The sequence below is a fragment of the Cimex lectularius genome, unplaced genomic scaffold, assembly GCF_000648675.2.
Source record: "Cimex lectularius strain Harlan isolate CLEC.00 unplaced genomic scaffold, Clec_2.1 scaffold180, whole genome shotgun sequence".
In the NCBI taxonomy this organism is placed as follows: domain Eukaryota; kingdom Metazoa; phylum Arthropoda; class Insecta; order Hemiptera; family Cimicidae; genus Cimex; species Cimex lectularius.
In genome coordinates this window covers 187,520-207,074 of record NW_019394226.1, presented here as the reverse complement: position 1 = coordinate 207,074, position 19,555 = coordinate 187,520, and the positions used below count along the sequence as shown (strand labels likewise).

The following is a 19,555-nucleotide window of genomic DNA, read 5'->3' as shown; positions in this document are numbered from 1 at the left end:
TAGACGGACCAAAATGTTTGGAAGCAATCAAACTACGGATTCTACACACATGAAAGCTGTAAGCTATTTGTCTTCCGGGCCGGATAGGGCAAATCTTGCTGCTTTATCCAAAACAAAACATAAAAAGGAGTGAGACTTTAAAATAAGACTTAAAATAAGATCTAACATCCGGAAATATTTTATCGTTGTAAAATTTTCAAAAATTAAATAACTAATAAATAGCTACATAATAATAATAATTTATACCTTGTAAGGAAAAAGTAATAACTCAGTTAATTTAAGCAAAATGGCTAAACGCGTCGGACAGAATTAACAAAGATAAATCGACAAAAATGATTAGAAATGAACAGATTTTTGTATATAAGTATGCAAAAACCAAAAAGTTTTGGTCCTCCGGGCCAGATAAACACTGCTTCCGCTGGGATCGTTAGAATAATGTTAAAAGGACGCTCGTGACGACAAACGAACGAAAACTATGGAAAATTAAAATGATTTAGTCCAAACTAAAAATTCAACGAAAATATATGCTAAATGAATAAATATTTGAGCCTTTTGCCAAATTAGTAAAATGCATAGTTTTGGCTAGTACATTAGAATAAAAAAGAAAAACTACCCTCTCGTAAAACTACGATAAACCAGAGAACCAAAAAGATTTTTTCACTGGAAAATAATTAAAAGGAATAACAGTTTATTTTATTTATTATGTATTTAAGAGAGTAATAAATGTTTATTTTGTCAAAACGCTGAAACGCGTCTGAAAGCCAAAACCCCGATGGATACAAGCAAGTTTGGAAACGATTAAACGACAGATTCTATGTATTTGCCAAAGTGGCAAATTTTGGTCCTCCGGGCTGGATAAGCAAAACATTACTTTTTAGCCGGAAAATTGTTTTATAAGGTGCGCAGATATCTGTTTAACTTGACAAATTGCTATTACGATTTGGTCAAACGCAACGAGTGAGAATAAATAGAACGAAATGATTAGATCCGTTCAAACCACAGTCTCAACACCCAGCAAACCTCACAACAAAAGTAAATCTTATAATTATTGCAAAAAACATTAACTATGATAAAGAACCGCCAGCATTGCAGACAGTTTAAAGAAAAAATATTTTTCAATATTTGAAGAACAGCGAGCAAATATACCTATCTTCGTTCCATCAAAAGCCGAATAGATTATATAAAAAAAAAAACGTTTATTGGATATAGTTGAAAATAGATTCCGAGAGAATCATCTCGCGGGATACCATCAACTTTTAAAAACCTAACGAACTTAGATTTTTTCTTGCTTGTCAGCTAAATTTGCCTTTTCAAAGCGCTTTGGAATAAAAAGGGTGACGGCATTTAAAATAAAGAACAATTAACAGGGCTAAACGAGGAGGTACTAGATAGTTAATTACGCAAGAGGGCCAAGGTAAATAGGCCTTTTGTGCCGGTCAAGCCCTTGTTCCCTGTCCGTTATCAGGGGAACGATTTACCGGATTTAGCCGTAGAGCTGCGTTAATACGCATTCTGCGTAACCGCTTCGGACCTCGTAAAGCAATCGGATCGAAAAACCGGTTTATCACTTTCTCCTGGGCTCTGGGTTAAACTGATACAATCGAAGTGGTCCCGGGATCTCACGATTACACGTGTATTCTTCTTATCCGAGCTCTTTGTTCGTTAAATTTTCCAATCGAATTGGCAAGATGTGCAGTTTGAAAATCGTTAAAACGCCAGAAAAAAAAGCTTTTATATAAAACGATTTTTTTAAAATAATCTCGTACCGTTTAATTGACAAAAATAAGCAGATCACGCACAGAAACAAGCCAGTAAATTGGTTAACGAACAAATTTCAAACTACATTTTATTCTTGTTCACCAAATCAGACATGGCCGGATTAAAATTCCACAATTGCCGGAAAGTACTGAAATATGCGATTTCCGTAAACAAAAAATTGCCTTTTATGATGAAATATCATAAAAATTGTTCTACCCAATGGATTTTTGTTTGTACAAACAATAAATAACCGGCCAAACGTAAGAATGCGTGATGTTTCACCTTTGCGGACTGATAATTTTAAAAAAATAGCGAGAATACACGGACCGAAGTGAGAAACGGTCTTCTTTACGTAGAAATGTGTGGTGTTTAGTGACCGTTATTGATGATTATTTGGAGGTCGTGAGATGCGGTCTAGTGTGACGTAGGTTTTACAAAAACATTTTCTTTATCGTGCCAACGTTTCGATCTTTATTGAGATCATCTTCAGGGCCTGGGATTTATAACATTGTTTAGATTTTTCAAATAATACAAATACATGTAGGATGTAAAAAAATACTTTGTTTGAATCTAAAATTTTCTAGCATTGTATAAATTCATATCCTACATGTATTTGTAAAATTTAAACAATGTTTATAAATCCCAGGCCCTGAAGATGATCTCGATAAAGATCGAAACGTTGGACGATAAAGAAAATGTTTTTCTATAGCCCACGTCACAACAGACAGCACCTCATGACTTCCAAATAATAATTCTTCCTTACTCGTTTCATACTTATTCACTCATAGTTAGAAAAGAATGGCTGTTTGAAACAATCAAAACTAGCTGAAAAATAACATTGAATCGTGTACAAGGCGACCAAATTTGATTTGGCCATTTCCTGTCATTTTCGTCAAGTTATTCTTTTTGGTTTTTTCCGTCCGACACTGTTTGCCTATATTCCCTATTTCGGTCGATACCTGTGCCTCGCCCTGTTTATAACCTTGATGACAGGACTGACACAGGACGCGTCAGAACGCCTCCGACAGAACAAAATGATCGAAAACGACCGAACTTCAGTTTTAAGATTTGTTTATTTGAGGGCCCGCGTCGCTTCGGGCCGAATATGATAATCAAATCATCAAAAATGCAAGAATTTATTTTAACCGCTTTTTCAAAGGGGCGAAACGAATGGATTAGATTTTAATAATTAGCAATAATCCTACGCCGATTATGAACGGAAACACGCTCCCCTTTGAAAATTAAGTCGGTTCGTAACATATTTTCCGATCATTCTATATTTACAATCTTTACATTAGAATTTAATTGTCCATTGTTCAATGCGATTCGCGTGTCGACTCCTAAATGATTACGGCCCTAATTCCGTCCGACGACGTTTACGATCCGGCCAATTCGTGCAGTTATCTGCCGTGAATAATTACAGTTTAACGGCGTTTTAACAGAGCCCTGGGATGTCGACATCGAAGAAAACATAATTAAAAACTTTGCAGATAAACAGGGTGTCTCGTAAATTATGAACCCTCCGGATGCAAGCCGAGAATGGGGTGAATAAAGCGCATAGTGACATTCTGGTATGATTTTCCTTGGGCCGTTGGTATCCAGGTGGACCAGATTTTTTTATTAACCTGAGGTCCTAAGATCCGATCTGCTTGACAAATGGGCTGGAATATTCGTTAAGAAACAATGCTGGAAAGAGCGGACCGCAGGGATTGCCGTCCTTTCCTGGATTTTCACGACCTTCACGGCCTCCCACAATCGATATCCGCTTTTCAAGGTCCTATTATCAGACAGAACGAATTTTCCGAAATTTCCCAAACCATTTTGTTTAAAACTCCTTGAAACAATAATTAACGATTATCTTCATGTCTTCCCTGGACTCAGATAAAAAACATCTCCCATGAATATCAACAAAAAAATCAACCGTCTAAAAATACTAAAATCACAAAAAACTTGTAATCAACAAAGATAATATGTGGATAAACCATCTAATTTAAAAAACAAAGCATCACGTTTTTAACAATGATAATATTTATCATATCGATGATAGAATATTGACCTCTTTAAAAAAATTAACCTTCTAGGCAGAGTCTGACAGATAAACAATAAACGAGTTAAATAACAACTTTATTTTTGAGTTTTCGAAACAGCATATTTTCCATCTGGTCCGGGGGTGAAAACGAAATCTAGATTTGAAGTAAGATCTGATAATTTTGCTTTCGGACTGAGAAAGATATTAGAAGGAATTTCACAATTTTTCTGGAGAACGTTCCAATAATAATATTCGAAAGTCGAAATGAAACAGGCGAGAAGTGGGACAGGAAATTAATCCAAAATCGACGGTCTGAAATATGGAAATTTCAACTTTCCACTGCTGGGGGGGTTTTTCCAGAGAATTGATCATAAAATTTCATTAGCCATTGAGTGAAATCATTTCGTAACGATTTGATCATTTTTATAATAAAAAAAAAACAACGTTATAAACACTGTAAACATGTTAAATGTTAGATAAATATATAAAAAAGAAATAATTTACGAGACTTTAACGTTAGTTTGGTCTTTGTTAATAGGTCAACAGCCGGCTGAAGGTTTGTTTGATTAACTGACATTGTTTTGAAATTTTACAAATACAGAAATATTTTTGTAAAGAGAATACCTTTAAAATTCTTCTGATGACAGAATAAAAAATGCATTTATTCGAATATAACTGGGAAAATAATTAATAAAATAAAAATACAAAATTGTATAAAATAGATTATTTGGTCAAAGGCTAAGGGTAATTTTGAAAAATGGACCAGCAATTTTGAAATTAAGATAAAAAGTTAGAAAAACAATATTGCAATTCATAGTTTAATAATCGCATGGAAATTGATAAAATAAAAAAAAATAAAAAATCGTGAAGAAGAAATAGTAAAAAAGTAACGTCGTGTATGTAAAAATAGATTTTCGTGATATTTTCAAGTATTTTTTGTTTTTATTTCACCCAGAAATTATATAGTGATCATTTAAAAAATCACCCAAAAATCATTCTAGATAATTAAATTTAAAGAAAACATAAATTATATAAAGGAAAACATGCAAAAATACATTTTTTACTGATATTGTAACGTGTTTTATGAAATAAAGACAGAATTTTTTATTGATGTTGTATGTTTTGGATAAAAAACCGCTAATTTTCTTGTATTATTGTGGACATTGGATTTCCCTCAAAGGGAGAAATTGAAATTCATGTAATTTTTCATAATTCATAAATGAATTATTTAATAATTATATTAAAAAATATCTATGTAATTTCAAGTTCTTTTGATATATAACTAGTACCTTTTTTATCGTTATTTTTTGTAACTAACTTGTAACTAGACTGTATCATGGAAAGAAAAACATTGGAGAAGTTCAAATTCTTGGAATTTTTTGAAATAAACTAATTATTTCCACGCACTTTCTTGATAAAAAAAAATTGCAACTCGTTTAATCGTATTATTCCTTATAATAGTAAAATACAGACAAAGTGGCCTCTTGGTTGCAAAAACCTTTTACAATTTAATTATTTTGGTTATTAGATTTCTTCTGGATGGGAGAAAAAATAGAAATATTTTTATAAATTGTATTTTCTTGATGTTTTCACGTATTATTGATGTAAAATCTTCTACTGGTAGATTTTTCTGAAATCGAAAAAGTGAATATATTTTGTACTAAATCGTGCCTAAATTTTTTCTCTCTTGCTATTTTCAAGGGTTTGTAATATATATTTTTTGTTTTATTGACATGTTCCGATATAAACAACAGAAAAACCAAAAATGGAAAAGTATAATTATTATTACGATTATTAGATTTCCTAAATTGGAAAAATTGTAACCCTTCGGGTTTTTGTACCACATCAAATAAATAGTAGAATAAAAATAAATTTACTAATATTTTCAACTATTTTATACATAAAACCTGCAACTTTGATATAAAATTGAAATTTTACAAAATCAAACTTTACCAAATTAGGAAAGAATTATCGGCAAAAGCCTGGAAATTTCAATTATTTGAGTTTTTCAAATCATTCTGAATTGAAAAAAAATATTAATAACTAATGAATTAGGAATGAAAATGGTATCGTGGTTTTTTCCTAAGGTGGACTTTTATAATAAATCATCCATTTTTTAATGCGAAAACAAAATATTTGTTTGTTATTATTCCTTTACTTTTCGCAATAGTAAAAATTCAAACTTTTGAAGTTTTCGTAAAAAAATTATAGCTAAATCGTACAATAAGTTAATTAAAATCACGTTTTCATGATATTCTCAAGGTTTTTATAAGAAAACGCAACTTTTTAACTTGGTATTATAAATATTTATTTATATTTTTCGTTAATAGGAAAAAATGAAGTTTTCGTAACAAATTGTAGACAAATCATATAGAAAATATTTTTTCCTTGATATTTTCAAGGTTTTATAATAAAAAAAGAAACTTTTTAACTTGGTTTAATCTTTTATAAATAATAGAATTACCCCGCCAAAAAATGATATTGTCAATGTTAAAGCGTTTTATTATTATAACAACTTATCGGATTTTTACGTAGGTAAAAATTGAGATTTTGTTGTTTTTGTAACCAACCATAGATAAATTATACAATAAACATATAAAAAAGATTTTTGTTGATATTTTCACCTTTTTATATATAAAAATTATAACTTTTCAGCATGGATGGAAAAACTTGTACATCTTTGGTTCTCATGTGATTATGAATTTTTTTTTCATATTTTAATAGTAAGTGTTTGTATTGTTTTTGATATAAAAACTCTATTTTTCATTGATATTAATAGTTATATGAAATGAAATCTGGACAATTTATTACGGATGGAAAAATCGACATAAAAGCTTTCGAAAATCTGCCCTCTTTTTACAGAATCAAAGTTGGAGCAGCGTCAAATGTTATCTCGTTCCTGTAAACATTTGTTTAAAGTTTCTAAAAAACTAAAATATAATGTATTATATGTAGGCAATTTTGTCTGTTGATAAACCGGCTGGGCAGAACTTGCCCACTTGTTTATCTTGCGAACAGGGCGGAACTAAACGGCCCGATAAATCAAAACGGTACGCTGATTGAATTTAACGTCAAAAGGGTTGTGGGTGGGAAATTTAGCCAATGTCCGGATGTTTAAATAAGCGAAATCTACCCTTTTGAAACGGGGCGGAAACCGAGGATTCATTAAGTTGAAAAGCGAAAAAAATTAATATTTTAATATTAAATATTTTAGAATTTATTATTGGGGAGGTAAAAATATAAAAAAATTCTATATGACAGCTCGGGAAGAATATATTTGATCGTTTTTAAATATTTATGGTTTTATTCGGAGATCGTGAGATGCGGTCTGGTGTGACGCAGGTTTTAGAAAAACATTTTCTTTATCGTGCCAACGTTTCGATCTTTAATGAGATCATCTTCAGGGCCTGGGAACATGTTTTGTTGTTTAAATTTTACAAATACATGTAGGACGGGAAAAAAATGTAAAATTTAAACTAAGTCTATAAATCCCAGGCCCTGAAGATGATCTCAATAAAGATCGAAACGTTGGCACGAGAAAGAAAATGTTTTTCTAAAACCTACGTCACACAGACCCCATCTCACGATCTCCGATAGTCACTATACACCACACATTTATGCTTTTATTTTTGTCGGATTATTATTTTATTTGTTTATTTTTTAGAAAAGATGGAACAATGCGACACACATACCGGCAAATGGCAGACATTGGATCGCAGAAGCCAATCGCAAAAAGGGAAAAAATATAAAACCACAGTCCAAGTTGGAAGGAAAACAAGGTCCTCCAGAAAGGAGTATTTCATAATTATGGCCAGACAGTGTAACATTAATGGAAATTCATTTTAAAAAAAACATTATGTATTGTTTATTTCTTAATATGAGATTGCAGGTGATGGAATCGCGCGTTTTTCATTGAACCGTAGCATAAGGGGTTTTTATTTTATGTTGTATTTTTATAGAAAAAATAAGAAAACTCACCCGTTGGATGCATCGCGCCCTGCACTGGGCAACCCTCAGAGGGGATCCTATCTCTTCTTCGGTGATGCCGCTGTGGATGAACAGGACACAGACTAGAATCAAAATCGCCGGCATTTCTTCATAAGTTCTCATTTTTAACCCCACAGGAACGAACGGCTCAAAAACAAAAACGAACAAAAAAAAAAAATCACAAATAAAAAATGGGGTTAAACAAGTCAACTTTTGAGTTATTCCGAGTTCATTTTAGCTCAAATTGTAAAGTGCGCGGAACTTTGGCATTAATCTCCTTGTTGATTAAATAAAAAGCGCGGAACAAAAAAAACCAATCCTCCAAAATAAAAGCAAAAATTAAAATAAAAAAAATTTACGAAACACAAGACACTTGTTTTGTTATGGGGTAAAAATTTCACAATCGTATCCACAAAAGATCCTCGGTGATGTCGGTGACCGTATCGCTTGCGGCCTTGTCGCTTCGGTAGCCGGTACGAGACTGGATCGTAGTGCGACTCGCTTTTCGAGCCCCCTCCTCAACGATTTCTACCTTGTTTCATTGGAATCCCGCCTGGTATCAGCACCACCAAGGGCCGAAGACGCCCCTCTTCGACCCCTGGAAGGGGATCTCGACGCCGTGACAACGATGTTTATTCTCTCTTAGGCCGTTGATGGAGGCCGAGGTCGCCTCCGCGACAACATTTCTCGATCTTTCCGAAATTATTCCGATCTAAAAAAAATCCAGGAATTCCAATAAAAACCCAAATACCATAACTTAAACTGGTAAATGATTATTCGGAGATCGTGAGATGCGGTCTGGTGAGACGTAGGTTTTAGAAAAACATTTTCTTTATCGTGCCAACGTTTCGATCTTTATTGAGATCATCTTCAGGGCCACAGATTTATAAACATTGTTTGAATTAAACAAACACGTGTAGGATGTGGAAAAAATTATGAATTTATAAAATGTTAGAAAATTTTAGATTTAAACAAAAAAAAATTGAGTTTATACAATGCTAGATATTTTGAATTAAAACAGAATGAATTTATACAATGCTAGAAAATTTTATATAAAAAAATGAATTTGTACAATGCTAGAAAATTTTGGATTAAAATAATTGAATTTATACAATTTTAGAAAATTTTAGATTGAAAAAAAGAATGAATTTATACAATGCTAGAAAATTTTTGATAAAAAAAAATGAATTTGTACAATGCTAGATAATTTTGGATTAAAACAATTGAATTTATACAAAAAAAACCTTAATTAATTGTAAAGTATTAATTGGTCAAGCGGACCACGAAATTAGTGAATTTATTGAAAAAATAATGAATTTATACAATGCAACACAATTTTAGATTTTAAAAAAATTTATACAATGCTACAAAATTTTAGATTCAATCAAAGTATTCATACTCACCCAAAGTGTTTGTTTTCCGTGTAGATGTTATTCTTGTGTGTCGCGTTGAGTGTGCTAATGAGCTATTGCTGTTTTATGTTTCTAAAAAGTTACGTTTGTTTTGTTCTGTGTGTAATATTTTTAGATTGATGAAGTCGAAATTGTGTTAGTGTTCAAAATGGTGGTTAGCGAGTGCTGTTTGGGTTTTTCGCAATGATATATATGTTGCCTTATTCTCTTATTCAGATATTGGGATGTAATACCGATGTAAGTTGCCGGACAGTTTAAACAATTGATTTTGTAAATTACGTCAGATTTATTTGTTACTGGATGTGGGATCTTTAATTTTGGAAAAAAGTGTGTGAATTGTTTTATAATTTTTGAAAGCTATTTTGAAGTTATTGGACGAGAGAAATGTGTTTAATTTATGTAATAGGCCTTGAATAAATGGCATGGAAATGTATGTTGGTTTTTCCGTATTTGATAGATTTGCTGTAGTATTATTAGTAATAGTGGATGGTGTTAATGTTAAGTTGTAGTTGTTGAAACTAGACACAACACATTTAAACTAGTAACAATCACGGGTAAGCGCCGAAGATTGGCCAGTTTTCCTTACAAAAATCACACCATGTATCCGGACCGAACACATTGATAAATGTCTAACACAGGCCTATAAGTCATCCAGATTCCTACGGTAAAAAGAACTTGCGCTTCATGGAAACTTATTCAATATGTCTGAGAATGCTAGAATTTCCTCTGTCCCGTTTGCTTGCAGGATTTTTAAAATTAGATGTGAATTTTATTGCTTCCTCCATACACTGACAGGCAAAAAATTTCGCCCACTTGTAATATAACTTTATATATTTTTATATATTAATGAAAGTTTCACGTTTTTTAACGTTTAATAAGTGAGCCTTTGTCTACAAAAGTAAAAAAATGTAAATTGCTAAGGAAAATTAAAAATGTAAAAAAAATAATTAATAAAATTGAAAAGAAGAAGGACAGAAATTTGTTTTATGAAAATTGAACTCTTAAGAGCAATTTTTTTTTTCTTGCGCAATCCATATGGTATTGTTACCTGGGGAGGTTTTAACAAAAGCTACACTAAGCCGGAAATATAATAGGAAAAAATTATACAGTGAATTTATGTTGTTTTGTACTTAGTTATAAAAATAATCTTGTAACTACATTAATAACAACTAGTTACATCAGTTATCATTTGCATTAACTGTTCGACCAAAACTTAAGATTTTCATATTTGGAAAAAAGTTGAAAAAAAAATGGTCGAACTGACAACATTTGACAGTTGTTTACGTTAGGTAGTGTTATGATTTCATTGGGTTACGTTAGGTTAGTGTTTGGATTGAGTTAGGGTAAAAGTCTGTACTTTAAATGTTATTCCTGTCTTCTTGATTACTTACATTGTATATTTGATCAAAAATTTAGATTTACAAGCTTAGAAAGAAATTAGAAAAAATTATAGAATCTGACTAATTTGGTAGTGGTTAGGTTAAGTAAGGTTAGGGTTTGGTTAAGGTTATGTTACTAAAAGGTTTAGTTAGAAAAAAGTTCGTATTTTTTTAATTATTAGTCCGGTTTTAGTTATTACCTATATTATCTATTTGACCACAGCTTTAGATTATCATGTTTAGAAAGAAATAAGAAAGGAAGATCGATTCTGACAAAATTTGACCTTCGTTTAGGTTAGGTAGGGATAGGGTTTGTTTAGAGTTACGTTTCGTTAGTATTGCCGATGATTCCCTACATTGACTATTTGAGCCAAGCTGTAAATTTCTTTTTTTAGAGAGAAATAAAAAAAAAAACAGATCGAATCTTATTAATTTGATCGTTTTTTAGGTAAGGTTATGTTATTGTAAATGTTCGGTTAGGGGTCAAGATTTGCATTCGTTTAAGGTAAAAATTAAAGTTTGTCTTGAACTTAGAGAAGATTTGAAATTTGAAAAAAATAAATCTGACTACATTTGATAGTGGTTTAAAGCAATTGTACGTAATACTTTTTTTCTATTTGTCTATTTATATTTTCTTGTTGAATCAATTCATTTACTGATTTTTATCTCTCTGTGCTTTTTTAAAATTTTATTAATTAAGCATCTCATTATTACAGTTTCTCTAAAATTTTCTTTATTTTTTATATTGGTTTTTTTCTGTTAAATAGGAAAAAGGATATAAATTTATGAAATTCCTCGTCTTCAAGTAGTTCATCTCTGTGCTGTTGCCACTTTACATTGAACACTAATGTTGGGCACTCTCAACACGACAACCAAGAATGACCATCTACACGGAAAACAAACACTTTGAGCCCTGAAGATGATCTCAATAAAGATCGAAACGTTGGCACGACAAAGAAAATGTTTTTCTAAAACCTACGTCACAAAGACCGCATCTCACGACTTCAATATAATCATCAATTAACGGTCACTAAACTCCACATACTCAACACTAAATTCACTTTAGAGTTATCACAATGATTTTGATATAAAAACATATTTACAGCTTAATAAAGCCGAACAGGTGTCTTAATCGAGGTCGCATTATTCAAAGATTATTAAAATTCAACTGGTGACGAGATTACGGTGATACTGCACTTCTGAATTAAACGTTTGACCATTGGCTGCGTACCAAATTTGCTATATTGTCTGTTAATCACGGTTGTAATTTTAAGACCAGTTGCGATAACAGATGCCATATTTATAATTGTTCGTGTATTGAACTGAATAAACATTTGTATGGTAGAAATTGACCTGAATTGTGCTCATTCCTTCCGCGGTCAGGTCAATTTTCGGAATTGGCCCGACCTTATAACAATTTTCCGTGCGTCACCTGCGAAGTCCCGAATAAATATTCCAGGCGAGCATTGAGAAACACCCTCGGCTTACCTGAGGTCTTTATAAAGAGTCTTTTCATCCCGCTAAGGATGTCATTTTTCAGCAGGGTCTAGATTTCTGACTGACGCATCGGACCTTCGACCGACGGTGCGGCCCTGTTTGTTGAGAATTAGCCACAAACGAACGGGCGACAATGAAAGTTTTTTCCCCGGGACCGAATGGGCTTTTGCACCGCATTGAAATAGGACTGGGGCTTTTTTGAATGAAACTCACGGACAATGGACGGTCGGGCCCATTCACGGCTTTTCAGAGTCCGTAGCTAAACAACTTTCCGGCCGAACCGTTTAGCGGGATATACGATCCACGGCACCGGGGACAAGCAGTCTCGGAATCGGCCTGAGACCCTCCGGAGAATTTACGGACCGGCTATAATTGTGAACGGGCTGCGTACCCGCAAACAACGATTTTAGAAAGGTTGGCCATTTTAAAATCTCAATAAATCAACTCTAGAAGGGCACAGAAAATATGGTCTATCGAATTATCTGTAACTGGCCTGTCACAGACATCGTTCCACTTACTTATTGTGAAATTTTCTTTTTGGGTCTGCCGGGTGATGAACATGTAGTTTGGTCATTTTGTATTCAATATATCATAGCTCTTTTCGTGGCTCTCCAGTAGCGCGAGATAAAACGATAGACATTCACTGAACTGCGGATCTACATCAGTAGATGATGGGTCTGGGAGTCGGTGAACTCGTGCTGAATAGGGTCCTTCTAAACTCGGGAGTTTGTTGAATTATTCAAAAGCGTTTCGGTATTGCGCCATCTTCAGTGAGGAACCTCATCAGTGCTCAAACGCATTTGAGTAATTCAACAAATCCCGAGTGGAGAGGGCCCAACTAAGTGACCCTATGCCGGTTTAGCATGAAAAAAGCGAGGCTATCTAGAGGACTAAGATGAACGGTAAATTGTCGTCCTTTTATCACTTTAAAGATAGTCTAGACTTTACGCATATTAGTGATAATAGTTAATATTTTTAGTTTTCTACGGTGGAAACCAGGTTTTTCACACTCTGATATAAAAGTTCAACGTTTTTACTGAGGTGATCCTTCAATTTTATTTGTTTAAAGCCGTTAGGAGCTGCTGTTATCCCCGGAGGTTGATAATAGGTGAGTCTTATCCTAGAAATTTTTATAAGAATCACCATACTCGTTATTTTTCCCTCCCATTTATAAAGCGTCTCATAGCTGTTATAAAACGTTATCACCTTGGGATTTAGAACCGAGAGAAAAGAGGGAAAGACGCGAAATAATGGCGGGCGGTATTTTAAACACAAATTCCCGACCTGGCTGAAATTTTGTCCTCTTTCGGAAGAATTTTAAATAACTCTTTGAGAAAGACGGCTAAGCATCAACGAGCGCTGAGTTTTATTAAACCCCCGTTGGAAAAAGAATTAAAAAAACGGAAAAAAGAAGAAATGCGTGGGTCTCATTAATAACAACAACGGAAAGAGGGAATTCCGTGAGGATAATTTCCATTTTGAGCAGAACTTGTCGCATTGAAGACGCACGGAAAGAACCGCAGCAAAAACATTCGGGACCGGTTCATTTATATAAATCCCACCGGGGAACACGCACTGTTTACATTCGCTCATTTAATGATAAATTAGTGTTATTAACTCTCAACAAAATCATCCGTCGGATTGCTTAAGAAAAACCGGGCAAGGATGGAAATTGCCCGTTTTATCCCAGCTAAGATAAATCGTTCTAAATGTGTAATGGGTCTTGAAAAAGAAATGTATCATAATTTAAAAAAATACATGGAGTTGCAAAAAAAGTGGCCACCCTCGTTTTAGTAAATAGTTGCAATCGTTATAATTTCTATTTTTTATAGTTTACTGTGTATTTTTAAAGAAAAATGAGACATAGGTAAATAAAAATATTAAATAAAATTTAATTAATCTTTATGTAAAGTATTGGTTGAAATGAAAAAGTTAGTGTCACGAGCGGGATTCGAACCCATGACCTTCGGCTGATTATGCCGCTGCTCTAACCCCTTGAGCTATCATGACTTCGCTCCACTAGGACATCAACTCCCCATCACAAATGGTGTCCTAGTAGATCGAAGTCACGGTAGCTCAAGTGGTTAGAGCAGCGGCGTATTGAGCCGAAGGTCGTGGGTTCGAATCCCGCTCGAGGCTCAAACTTTTTCTGCAACAGGAAAGAAAACAGTTTGCCTACCGAACACGGACACGAAATTCCTCTAAAGTTCTCTACATCGTTAACGTTCTTGACCAAGGAATATTATAGGCTGACTAAATGATGAAGGTATGTATACATGAGTAGTACAGTTAAATAAATATGGAAGGCGACGAGGAAGTTATCGGGAGCAGGATTAAAGAATTCATCGGGATCCTAACCGGTCCCGTGGATTTTCCATCCTTCCGTCAGGGCAGACCTTAGATCTTCAAGCAAAAAACAGTCGTTCAATAAGGGCTAATTATATTTGGTTAAAGCAACTTGAATATGAGATAATTGCCGTTGGTTCAGTAAGTTTCTGAAGCGTTCCATCTAATTAGTTTATGCGAAGAGATGTATGAGTGCAACTGGAATTTGTGCGCGGAAAGTCTATCCTGGTAGTTAGGTCCTTAGAACTTCTATCTAGCATGATTTGTTAAAAAATCTCAACAATCCTTAGCATCAAGTTATTTTGGTCACCTGTATTATCTTCATTTTTTGATTATGCGAACTGTCAATCGCTGACAGTTGACGGATCATGTGTGGTTCATGTGTATGGTATTTCAACCCCATTGTGTCACCATCAGATTTGTCGCAGTGTATTCGTTTCAGTTTACCAGTGTACAATTACTTGGCTTGGCCTTAAAGGAAAAACCTCCCCTACCTGGCCCCCCATTTACGAGGGGAGTCGGGATTTCTCTCCCATCCGATTGTCCATCTCTGCCGGGGAAAGGATCTATTTGTGTGAAATTAGGGACAGATTGGCCTCCTTTGTGATCCGCGTGTGATTTACGCTCCAGGTGTCTACCTGGGCAGATGTCTCGGGGTGCGACCGGCTGTGAAATCCGGCTCTGACTTTTTCCAATTAGGCGTGGCTCGGAGGTGTGGGCGCGTTTAACTCTTGACTGAGCACGGCCACCCTTTATAGTATTTCTCGGATGTCCTACCGGCTGGAAAATTGCGACATTCCGCGAAAAGTCACTTAAATAAAGATACGAAGATTGGAGCAAAAGAAAATGCAGAAGCAGACGAAATAAGGACAAAAACTACTAGAAATTTATATAAGAAAGAAATATCACGAATCTGGAATTTGGTTAAAATATGCAATAGATTCTAAAATTTGGTTAAAAAAGAAAAAATGACACTGAAGTTGCTGAAAAAAAGATCGGGAATAAGTTCGAAATTCTGATGAAATTACGTTTAAAAGACGTTAAAAGACAACAGGCATAATTAATACATCAAAAAACCTGGAAGACTCTTAAATTTAGTTAAAATAAAAAAATAGATACTGAAGATGGTAAAACAAGTTTCTGCCAAAAAATGCATTATTCCGTAAAAATTATTTTTAAATAAAAGGGAACAGATATAAACTACTAAAAATTAATACAAGAAAGAAACTTCAAGAATTAGTATTTTCCTTAAAAAAAGTAAAAAAATAGATTAATGAGAGCAATAAATATTTGGGGAAAATACACAAAATTCCAATTAAATTACATTTTAATAAAAGTCAACAGACATAATTTTCAGTATTAATAAGGAAAGAAAAGTCAACTTTCTTAAATTTGGACAAAAAGGAAAAATAGACACACTGAAGATGGAGAAAATCAAATTATTGGGGCAAAAGAGAATGAAGAATTCTGAAGAAGTTATGTTTAAATACAACACATTTAAACTACAAAAAATTAACGCAAGAAACAAACCTGAATACTTAAATTTCGAGAAAATGAAAATAGACTGAATAGAATGAAAATGGCAAAAAAAAAAATTGTGGCAAAAGAAACGCAGAATCCCATTAAATCACGTTTAAATAAAAGACTATGGGTTTAAACTACTACAAATGAACACAAGAAAGAAAATTTAAAAATAGAAATATTGGTTAAAATATATAGGCACATTAATAATAGGGAAAAAATACTGGCGAAAAATACGCAAAATTCCCATGAAATTACATTTAAATAATGGGATAAATTACTATAAATTAATAGAAGAAGAAACCACGAATCTTAAACTTGGCTAAAACACCCCCGCCCCACACACACACACACACACACACACATATATATATATACACACACGCTGAAGATGGCAAAGAAAAAAGTGAAAAAATGTAGTATTCCGAACAAGACACACTAATGATGGCAGGCACAGATGATTGGGGTAAAAGAGAATGAAGAATTTTGAAAAAATTACTTTTAAATAAAAGACAACAGACATAAACTACAAGAAGTTAATACATCAAAGAAACTTGGAGACTTACATTTGGTAAAAATGAAAAATGGACTCTATGAAGAGGGCAAAAAAAAAGATGGAGCAAAAAGTTCAGAATTCTGATGAAATTAAGTTTAAATATAATACACTGTCATAATGTAGTAAAAATTAATACATCAAAGAAACTGGAACGATCTTAAATTTGGTTAAAATGAAAAAAGTAGACGCTGAAGACAAAAAAAAGATGGGGCAAAAAATTCCAATTAAATCACGTTTAATTAAAAGAGAGCAGATATAAACTAATAGAAATTAATGCAAGAAAAAAACCCCAATAATCTTAAATTTATATAAAAATTGCTCTTAAATAAACAAATTTGAAACAACAAAAAAACAAAATTTTAATTTAATTGAAATAGAGAATAGATACACCAAAGAGAGAAAAAGAATGTACGTTGTGAAAAAAAATTTCAGAAATCCGATGAAATTACGATTAAATAAAAACAACGGATACACACACACACACACACACACACACACACAACATGGAAACATAAAATAAATTGGTGTCCATTGCTTAATTTGTAATAATACATATAACTTAATTAATGATACATATTCACATTATTTTTGTTACTAAATGATGGCATAAATTAATATAAATTAATAGAAGAAGAAACCACGAATCTTAAACTTGGCTAAAACACACAGACACACACATATATATATATTATTTTAGCCTTAACTCACTAATCACCATCTTCAATTTTGGTATATTTTGATTTATAATTTAAACAGCTCTTTATCATATGTGTACAATCAACACGTTATAGTTTATGCAGAGTGTGTTTCTTAGTGACAGGTTATTTCATAATTTGTTGAAGTCATGAAGAGCGGTCAAGAATGATGTAATTTAGAAAAATTAATTGTGATTTACCCTGGCCCTGAAGATGACCCGAATAAAGGTCGAAACGACGGCAAAAAATAAAAAGGTCTTTTTCTAAACTACCTCATTCTTGACCGCTTCTCACGACTTCAGCAAATTTATACATAGCGTTAGTTTAGTCAATATTCACTCATAATGGTTACTGTTGCGAGGGAAAACACACACACACCCACACACACACACTGTTTTGTCTCGCAGTTACCGTTCCCTTTCATTACAACGTGCAAACAACGTTCAAAACCTCGGAACAAGGAGATAAAATTAGTTCTGACTGTGACATGGTTACTACTGGCGATTATAATTCAAAAGAGCACTAAAATATTTCTTAACATGTTAAAAATTTATAATGTAAATTTAAGTGTAAGGTTAAAGAAATTGATGTAGAATGGGGATATTGGTACGTGTAATTTCAATAGTCGTAATCGATCCGTCCGGTTTCGTTTTTTGATCTCGTTCTCAATTGAGCGTTGGATTTTAGGTTATCGGATTCTTTCGGGCCAAGAGAGAAAATTGTTTATACAAAATGAAAAATTTGAAAGGCCAATCGTGAGAAGAGTACGTTTCCGTCAAGTGCGGCCTTATCGCCCTTCTGTCACTTTCTTGTCCGTTATCGCTTGGAAAAATTGGCTTCTTTTCTGACTTTCCTTGCCGGTTGAAAGGCGTTCTTCCGGTCCAGTGGAAATACAACGTTGAAAAAAGTTTTTTTTTTTTTTTTTTTTTTTTTTAAATTTAAGAAATACACATTTTTAAAACAAATATAACTATTTTGTCAAAAAATGTAAAAAAATTATCTTTACTGATCATTTTGTCCGTGCATCCTCGCTGTTTTTAGGCAGCATTTTGCCTTCTTTTGACATCAATTTGACCTATATTGAACTTAATTGTCTGGCGTCAATTACCTGCTTTCTCCTAATTCGATTTTGCACAATTTTGCAGATTATAAAATGGCCGGATTGACATAAATTTGTATAAACTAGTTACAAATGAAACATACGGGTTAATAATTTAATTAAATCATAATTGATGAAATATTATTTTAATTTAATAAGTAATTATTTTAATTATAATGTGTCAATTTAGGTAATTGTTAACACATCACACTTTTTTTGGTGTTATCTATCAGTGAATACGAATATACAATACAAAATTAATTGACATTCAAAAACATCGAGAGAAAGAATTAATGACGAAACCAAAATTAAGAACCATTTGAAAAACTACTAGATGGCAATAGAAAACAAATGTATGAAAGAGAGATCAAAAGAAAAATTAAACATGGTGATAAATGGCTAGCCAAAGAAACATTAAAACAAAAAACATGAAACAAAATTGACAAAACATGAAGATGAAGGAGACAAGACGTAAAACCCAATTAACACACACAACTAAAAATCGGCAATATAATTAATTAACAAACGACAACAGAAAAAAACAATAAATTTAAGAAAACAACACGTAAGCAAGACAAAATAAACGGACAAAAAAGAGTCAAAAAAGAAAAATTGACGACTAGCAAACAATATAAACAAAAAAGTGACAAAAAATATAAAATAAAATAAAAAAGACGGGAAAACATAAATACACAAGGCAAAATTAATTAACATCACAAATAATATAAAAAAACGTAAAAAAGCAAATTACCAATTTTAAAATAATATGCTGAAAGCAAGACAAAATACACGAAAAAAACAGAAAATAAGAAACATGGTGGAAAAATGGCTAGAAAACAAACATTAAAAACAAAAAATCAAAGATAAAAAGGACAAGACTATAAAAAACCTAAGAAACAATGCAAAATTACGTAAAATAAACTAACAAACAGTGACAAAAAGTAATGTGATAGCAGGGTGATAAAATAGCTAGACGAACGAACGGCAAAACAAAAAAGGGTCAAAAAACATGAAGATAAAAACTCAATATGTAAAAAGCAAAGATACGATGTAAAATTAAATAGCAATACAAACAATCGAAAATATAATCGATATGAATTTAAAAAAGAGTTGATAAAACACCAGGTAAGAAAGACAAAATTGCAGAAAACATGGTTGAAAAAAATAAATAACAAACGAAGACACGATGTCAGATCAATTACCAATACAACTATTAGTGAAGAATTTTGACAATAATGGACAAAACGAAAACAAGTCACAAAAAAAACAGGACTTA

General features: G+C 32.7%; 1 protein-coding gene across 2 annotated transcripts in view; it reads right to left on the bottom strand.

Annotated features, from left to right (window-relative positions):
- The window catches only part of LOC106668171, a 165,273-nt gene extending 157,006 nt beyond the window's left edge, over positions 1 to 8,267 (bottom strand). For both annotated transcript variants that reach the window (XM_014396684.2, XM_014396685.2), the window contains exon 1: positions 7,766 to 8,267. In XM_014396684.2, coding sequence (XP_014252170.1) covers positions 7,766 to 7,897 — 132 coding nt within the window. In that variant the 5' untranslated portion in view covers positions 7,898 to 8,267. The remainder of the gene's footprint in view (positions 1 to 7,765) is intronic.
- Positions 8,268 to 19,555: the final 11,288 nt, after the last annotated feature.